Source organism: Haliaeetus albicilla, chromosome 12, assembly GCF_947461875.1.
Source record: "Haliaeetus albicilla chromosome 12, bHalAlb1.1, whole genome shotgun sequence".
NCBI classification, from domain to species: domain Eukaryota; kingdom Metazoa; phylum Chordata; class Aves; order Accipitriformes; family Accipitridae; genus Haliaeetus; species Haliaeetus albicilla.
The window spans coordinates 35,176,928-35,184,785 of record NC_091494.1 but is presented as its reverse complement, the minus strand read 5'-3'; the positions used below and the strand labels follow the sequence as shown (position 1 = coordinate 35,184,785).

The 7,858-nt window shown below is 57.8% G+C and overlaps 1 protein-coding gene across 2 annotated transcripts; it reads right to left on the bottom strand.

The window, feature by feature from the left end:
• Positions 1-944: 944 nt before the first annotated feature.
• TRIM65 (tripartite motif containing 65) lies at positions 945-7,826 on the bottom strand. 2 transcript variants are annotated; one of them, XM_069799038.1, is made up of 7 exons: positions 5,458-7,826; positions 4,862-4,957; positions 4,554-4,787; positions 3,910-4,069; positions 3,500-3,580; positions 1,101-2,126; positions 945-1,069 (listed from the first exon to the last, which is right to left on the bottom strand). In XM_069799038.1, the coding sequence occupies exons 1-6, from the start codon at positions 5,902-5,904 to the stop codon at positions 1,594-1,596; spliced, it is 1,551 nt and encodes a 516-aa protein (XP_069655139.1). In that variant the 5' UTR covers positions 5,905-7,826; the 3' UTR covers positions 945-1,069; positions 1,101-1,593. The 2 variants fall into 2 exon arrangements, with proteins under 2 accessions (XP_069655139.1, XP_069655140.1); XM_069799039.1 differs by lacking the exon at positions 3,500-3,580.
• Between the last annotated feature and the right edge of the window lie 32 nt (positions 7,827-7,858).

Here is a 7,858-nt window from a genome sequence, read left to right as displayed (position 1 = left end):
CAGGGCCAGGCAGCAGCCGGCAGGCACCAGGCAGGTATGGGGAGACACCAAAGCGCTTTCTGTATGGGGAGCTGCCTGGTAAACATGGGATCTCTGGACACCTCTGTAGCGTTCGCCGCATATCAAGGTGCCACGATTAGATCACTGATCACCCCCAGACCAGGGAAAGAGACAGATAACACACACAGTGTGAGCGCCAACTTCCGCCTTTTATTGCGCAGTCAATTCCTTTTATACGAACAAGGGTAGGTGGGATTACAGACACATCATAAGGCTGCGACTAACCCTCTAACTTTCCGTGACATCGCGAGATCTTCCGAACGCTGAACCCTACACACCTCCTGTGCAAGGTACACAGACAATTTTTCATCCATGCCAGCCCAAGTTCCTACCCAAGGATGGGACTGGGAGGAGCAGGGAGATGTGGAGTGAAGGAGGAAGCACGGCAGGACAAATTGCATCTGTCCTTGAAGAAGGGGTTTGATCCTTTTAAGCCTTTTTTCCCCAAAGGAAACAAGCTGATGTGATTCATTCCCCATGTGTACACCTGCACCTCCCCAGCACCTTTGAAGCCAGTGCCCAGTTTCGCCCCATTAGTCCTCACCAGCATCCCCATGGGAGTGGGGGGAGATGCCGGACCTGAGGCCTCGCCCTTGGAAAAGCTTCAATCAAAGCTTTGGATTTTCTTCTGCGCCAGATCAACCTTGGGGCAGAGCTGTAGGAAACCAGGTTTCCTTATCGCAGTGCTACTATAAATAAAGCACCTTCTAGTTCTGCCGCCAGCTGGTCACTACACGAGGCTGGTCCCTGCTGCTGGCCCCACGAGGATGTGGAGGGGCAGGATGGGGCCCTGCAGGGATGGGTGCGGGAGCAGGGGCACACAGCTCCCCCCCTCCCAGTGCTGCTTGGTCCCCACGGCTACCACCAGCACTGAGGTCAAAGCGGTAGGAAAACAGAGCTTTATTGGGCAAAGCAGCTTTGTACAAAGAGCAACTGCAGCATGACACCCCAAAAAGTAGCTCTGCTACATCTGAGAGCAGCAAGAGGGGACAGGGAGGAGGAGCAGGACCTGCCTGCATGTGGGGCAGGGGGAGCAGGACCTGCCTGCATGTGGGGCTGGGGGAGCACTGGGCTCCCGCCGCATTGCTCCACGGCACTCCGTGGCTGCAGCAACCCCCTCCAGAGTACCCCTCTCCCCAAATCTCCCCCAGGCCAGGATGGGAGAAAGAGGAAAAACCTCATTCTTGCACCCTCCCTATCCCCCAACCCTTGCCTCATCTGCAGCGACAGGCACCCACACATGCCCCCATGCACAGTGACCGGGGGCTTCATCCCCACCGCGAGGGCACAGCCCTTAGCCCTGCATCCTCTCCCTACCCTAACTTTTGTCACCAGGGTGATATTTGCATATGCAAATTCGAGTGGGTTAATTTGCATGTCTGTCCTCATCAGCTCTCATTAAAACACCGCACCCTACTCCTGCCTCGGCATTGGGGTTGCACTCGCACCATGACAGCTGCTGGCTGCGGCTCAGCTACGGCACCAGCCTGGGGCTTGCCAGCCCAGCTAATGGAGCAGCGCGGCAGCTCCATCTTAGTCCCTCTGGCCCAGCGTCACCGCTCGCCCCTCGCACAGCCAAAAGACAGGATAGAGGGGCTGGGTGAAGACATTGTGGAAGGAGTAGATGAGCTGCATCCTCTCCCCGAGGCCGTAGAAGGAGAGGACCCCCTTGCTGTAATCCAGGCTGACCCCCAGGTTCTTATACAGCTGCTCCTGAATTTTCTCCGCCCGGCCCTTGTGCCAGGCCAGGTAGCAATCCTCCCGCACCTGCAGCCCCCACGAGCCCCCGTCCAGCCCGATATTGAACTTGTGGCCCTGCTGCTGCTCTCGGGGGAGACCGTGGTAGGTCACCCCCAGGATGACGGAGTGGCTGGAGATCTTCACCTCCCAGTAGTGGTGGCCATGGCTGTAGCCCTGCGTGCACAGAACCTGCCAGGGCTTGAAGCGAGATCCCTGCTCCTGCTGCCCACAGACGGTGCTGGGGCTGTGCTTGGCCTTCTGGTTACCTTTTGACAGCTCCAGGTACTTGTTGGCTGTCTTGGGATCGAAAGTCAGGTTGCGGTGGTCTGGGGAGAGTAACGGCATGGATGGAGCTGAAATGCTTCATCAGACCTTTACGCCCTTGGTGTGAACCCCCCCTCAATAGTGATGTGGTTTAAACTGCGTAGCGCTGGCTCCCAAAATAGAAGGGAACAAGTTACAGCATGCTTGGAGGAGAAGGGGAGTCGGGTGAGATGCGATACCTGCCCACCCGCCTGCTAGAAGGAACAGAAGCAGCCCAGAAATAGCTGGCGAGGCTCCAAGACACAACACTTCATGCAGTCCTTGCACAGCCCAGCTCACAGCCAGCAAGCAGCAGTGGCTCCATCATTTTGGAAGAGATGTGCTTGGTTTTAAGAGCAAAAAATATGAGTGTGGGTGGGGAGAGAGGGAGAAAACCAGGCATTAAGTGAGCAAATATGGTATTGCGAGAAGCTACTCTCCTCTGCACGGGCTGCGATAACTCCCCCTGCTGCGGGCACTCGCCAGCCACCAGCACCTCACCTTCCTCCCACAACAACCCGGCCTGGCCAGCTACGCTGGGCTCATGCCTGCTACCTATAAATAACATTTTGTTTTCCTATTAATAACCCTGAGAATGCTTTGTGGGACCTAATGAAAGGAATCCTTACAGGTCCCATAGGCATCGATTGCCTCCCTGGCAAGAGTGACATGACCAACATACCCTAAACATTATCCAACCCTCTTCCTAACAGGGAGGAGATGGGAAAAGGAGCACTGAGGAAATCCCAAAGGAATGGGAGTGGGATGGCCCCAGGGAGGGAAGGGGACATGAAGGACTGTGGCTGGGAGCGCCGGGGACATATCCCTGGGTAGAGAGCAATGACTGCAGGCAGGGGTCTGCAGGCAGGGGTCTGCAGGCAGGGGTCTGGACTGGTGCTGTGCCATGCAGGGCAGCTGGGGCAGCCCATGACACCTCCCTGTGAGTGCTTGCTTGCCAGCTGTTGACATTGCCTGCCTGCGGGAGAGCACTGCGTCTAAATATGGGTTGTCAGGAACAGGCATGTTGCTCCTGCCCAGGCGAGACGCCCAAGGTGGGTGAAAAGGAGGGAAGGAGACAGGACAAGATCCGAGGCAGCAACTGATCCAGTGCTGGGCACCGACAGCCACAGTTTCCACGGGAAAGTGTTCCCTGGTGCCGCTAATCCCCCTAATGAGCCCTTTCCTGGCCATGCAGTGTCCCCCAGCCCATCTGCCCTGGCCCTGCACCACCCTTCTCTGCATCTGGGGAGACAGATTGGGAGAGCCAGGGAAAGAGTCCCTGTCCCTGCAGCCACGACCACCCTCCTCCCAGGGAAGAGCCCGGCTCAGTGAAATCTCTGCCTGCTGGGGACCCCAGCGGGGTGCTGTCCTGCCAGACGCCCCACATGCTCCTCACCCTTCAGAAGCTCAGCTCGGAGCTGGCACTCGGGGAGAGGAGCCACCACCTTCACCGCCGGTTCCTGGGGATGCACCGGTCCTGTGGAGGATGGGGACAGGCATTTTGAGTGATGCCACCCAAAAACTTGTTCCTTCCTGGCTTTGATGGGAGAAGGAGGAATTCCATTGTATCTAAGCCTGGGAGCGGACACGTGTCACCGTGGCTTGGCATTGTCACCAAGGAGGGGCCACAGGGTAGCCACCCAGCTCATTCCATCCCATTGATACCCATCTGCTGAACCATAGATGCGTGACCCCATCCCAACCCCCTGTGCCTGGCAGCTGTGTCTCCAGCATGGTGACACGGGCCAGGCTGTGGTTCAGGATGACTTGGAGCCCTTTGGGGTGGCCCTGTGAGAAGAAGGTTACCTTGGTCAACGGGATCCGGGGCTTTTGGGGCCACAGAGCTGGGCAGGAGCCTGGAGATGTTAGTAAGGATCTCAACGAGGGGCTCGACCTTGGTGGCCACATCAAACTCCATGGGGACCAGTGCCTCTGGGCTCTCCGGAGATGGGAGCAGAGGAAACTCCTGCAGACAGACACACAGACAACCATGCACTGGCCTGGGGAGGATTGGCAGCTCCAAATCCCATCCGCACATGCCGCGTCTCCCCAGTGGGTGATGGGGGCATCCCCAAAACATCTGCCATTAGCTGCAGCTGGTGCATGGGGTCAGGGGACAGTCGCCAGGGGAGCGTGAGGCTGTGGGGAGCAGAGGGGCCATGCCACAGGAATCTGTGTTTTGCTAGTGGTGGAAGAGCCTTGCTGAACAGTTTGGGGGTGAGAGATGCTGCCCATGACCCTGCAGTCAGCATCATCCACTCTGATCCAGCACCACCCCCCCAACTTTTCAGGGACCCCTTCAAAAGCAGCTCCTCCCCACAGCCCCATCACATCCATGAGCCGGGCTGAGGATGCATCCCCCCGGGGAAGGGGTCAACCATCTCTCTACCCTTACCGAAAGGTGCCAGCAGCACCCAGGTGAGGGGAGTGACACGCAGCCAGGATGGTACCTGGAGGAAGGTCCTGTTGTCAGGGCAGGCCAGCAGGCGCTGAGCCCTCTCCCTGTACTGGTTGAGGACGTCCAGGTGGTCCTTCAGGAAGCTCCAGTCCTCCCCCACGCGCCCCAGTGCCGCCGCCTGCTCTTGCTCAATCCTGGCCACCGTCCAACACTGGAAATCCTCCAGGGCTTTCCTCAGGTAGGTGAATTTGCTCAGAATCACTGATTTGAGCCCCTCAGAGGAGTCCTGGACGGGAAAGAGCCATGAGAGCCAGTACGCTCCCAGTCCTGCGCCCGGCACAGAGGCGGCAGCGGTGTTACCTTGATGCTGCGTGTTCGGTCATCCAGCTCCTGCATTGCCTGCTCAATCCTCTCCGATTCCTCCTCAGCTTTTTCCAGGGACTCTTTCAAAAGGGCCTGCAAAGGAAGGCACCAACATCCTGTGGTGCAGCATGCTGCTGCCCACCCAGCCCCTGAGAGCCCTCTCAGGGCTGCAGGACAAGGCTCGCAGGGAAGGAAGTGGTTTGGGAAGGGAGAGGCTGCATCCAGGGTCATTGAGAATTGAAACCCTGTGCTGTCTTTCACCCCTTTTTTAGCTGTTTCCTCTAGATCAGGGGGGTCACAAACACATATGGCACCATTCATCCAGTGCTGCTGGATTTACCCAGTGCTCTGCTGCTCCAGACAGCTCCTGGTTTCTCGGGGAGCAGCCAGGTGCTGGTGGCATCTCCCTGGCCAGAGCCTGTACCAGCCCCCTGTTCAGCTCAGGCTGGACACAGCTCGGCACATGGAGGCACACCATGTCCCCACAGCAGTGCATAGGACACGGGAGGTGGATGTCATGCCGTGTCTGAGCTGCTGCAACTCCCCCTGCTTGCCCCACCCGTCACCCCAGTCCTGCCACCCATCGTCCCCACCTGCTTTTTAGAGCGCTCCTCCTCGAAGAGCACCCGCTGGTGCTGGTGGCACTGCCGGACGGTGCAGACGCAGCAGATGCACCGCCGCTCATCCTCGCAGTACAGCTCCAGCGGGCGCCCGTGCTGCGGGCACAGCTCACCACGGGCCACCTCGCACCTCTCTGCGCCCGAGACCCGTGCCTCGCCATCCTGTGCCACCTCCACCACGCTGCACAGGGTGACATTTTTCTCCAGTTCTGGGTGTCGCTCGAAGGTCCTGCGGCAATCGGGGCACGTGTAGCCCTTCTCGGCCCCAGCGGGCACCCTCTCTTGCTTTTGCCAGTGGTCACTGATGCAGCACTTGCAGAAGTTGTGCCCGCAGGGCAAGGTCACAGGCACCCTGAATAGTTCCAGGCAGATGGAGCACACCAGCTTCTCCTCCAGCTTCTGTGAGATGGGCGATGCCATCCTGCCTGTGCCAGGGATTGGGGTGATGGGAGAAAGAAGCCAGCAAAAGAAGCCGAGGAAATAGAAACTCAGCTGTGCAGAGGAGGAAGAGATGGTGACGCTGAGCCCAGAGGCGGGTCAGGGCTCCGAGCCAGGCATGCTCTTAAAGTGACACCCAGTGGGTGCCCCTCAGTCCTTGGCCATGCTGGCTGTGCCACACACTGGGGAGAAGATGGGGAGGGTTGGAGCTGCTCCCCCCTTCGGACAGGGAGGGCTGCGAAGCACAGCAGGAGAGGATGAAACGCTGTAGTGACAGCACAGGAAGACACACACGAGAGGCTGACAAGGTTCAGAGCAATGTGCATTTCTGTGAATGCCTGTGCACAGGTGCACATACAACGTACAATTTGATTTCTTTCACTCCTTTTTTGCCCTTTGAGGGAACTTCATGGCATCCTCACCTCTGCCAGGGGTGGGTCCCCAAGCAGAGCACGGCAGTCCTCCCTGGCAGAGAGACCACAATACGGCGCAGTACTGTGCTCCTGGCATCTGTGAGCCTGGGACCCAGCAGAAAGGGGCACCCACTGCTGCTACAGCCATGTCACCTCCCTCTGCAGTGACAAGGGCTGTGACACATGCCAGCAGCCGGCCAGGGCCACATTCCACCCTTGCATCTTTCCATTTTAAACTACAGCTCCTGCTGTTTGCACATGCCCCCATGCACACCCACCACTCCTTTTCCTGCTAAGTTCCTTGCAACACCCGTGCACACCAGTACTCAAACCGCACGAAAGAGGTCACCTGGGCAATCAGTCCCTGCTCAGGTGGCAGGTGGAATCTTCTGCCTGGAGGCGATTGTGGTGTCCGTGCACTGCATACCTTCACCTTGTCTTCATACAGTTCAGCTTCAGGAGAAAAAGCTCCCAACCTTCTAGTCCAAACCTTATCTCCTTACCCTCGCGGATATGCTATCTCTCACACACACACTCCCAGGCAGCTGAATGCTGGCAGGATGGCCTCGGTTTACAACGGTTCTGCAGCCTCCCCACATGCACAGCTTTGCTTTCACCTGCACAGCTAAGGGTAAGTGGGCAGGAGGTCTGTGCTGCAGCTGGGGCGCTCACCAGTGGGCTGCTGCGGGGTCAGAGCAGTTTCTGCATCACTGGCAGGCTCAAAGCCACCCTCCAGACCACCCCTGTACTCAGGAGGTGACTTGGGATCTGTCACAATTGCCTGCATGTCCCAGCATATCTTCAGCCTCCAAAACATTTATTTGGGCCAAATCTGCAAATTCTGACTAATTATTCAAAGCTCAGAGAGGGGTGTAACATGACCTGTGTGTCTGCCTGGAACCGCAGGACACCTGCACTCCCACTGTGGTCACCCCACCAGCTAATTCACCCCAGCTTAAACCAGACCCCAGAACCCTTTGGGGCAAAAGGAGAGTTCAGGGAGCTCAGGCGTAGCTGGTAACAGCCCTGAGCAACAGCAGCAGGGGGTCATTTCAATCTCATTCTTTGCTGGAGGCTCTTATTTCCTGAGGAAGATGGAAACCTCAGAAGGTTACCCAGAGCTGGGAACAGGCAGCTGCAACAGCAAGAGCATGTTGGTATTCGGGGGTTTAAAGATGTGAACGAGGGATGCACAAAGAGCCCTGCAGAGCACTGTAGAAAGCAGAGTCTCTCCACAGCTTGGGTACAGGATCATCAGCAGCAGAGTGCCAGGCCACCACCGCAAGTCTGCCTCAACCGTGGCAGCTCTGCAGATCTGCTTTTGCTCCACCTATCCACATTGGGTACATGCTGCCCGGGGAGCGAGGGGAAGGAGACCGAGGTCCACGTGCTTGGGTAGCTGCTGGGAGAACCCAGCTCCACAAACGTGGACCTTGTGCAGGTCTACCACCTGCCTAACCGCATACTTCCCACCCTACAACATCCAAGAGGGGAAAGCGACTCAGGCCAGGTGAAGGGCTGCC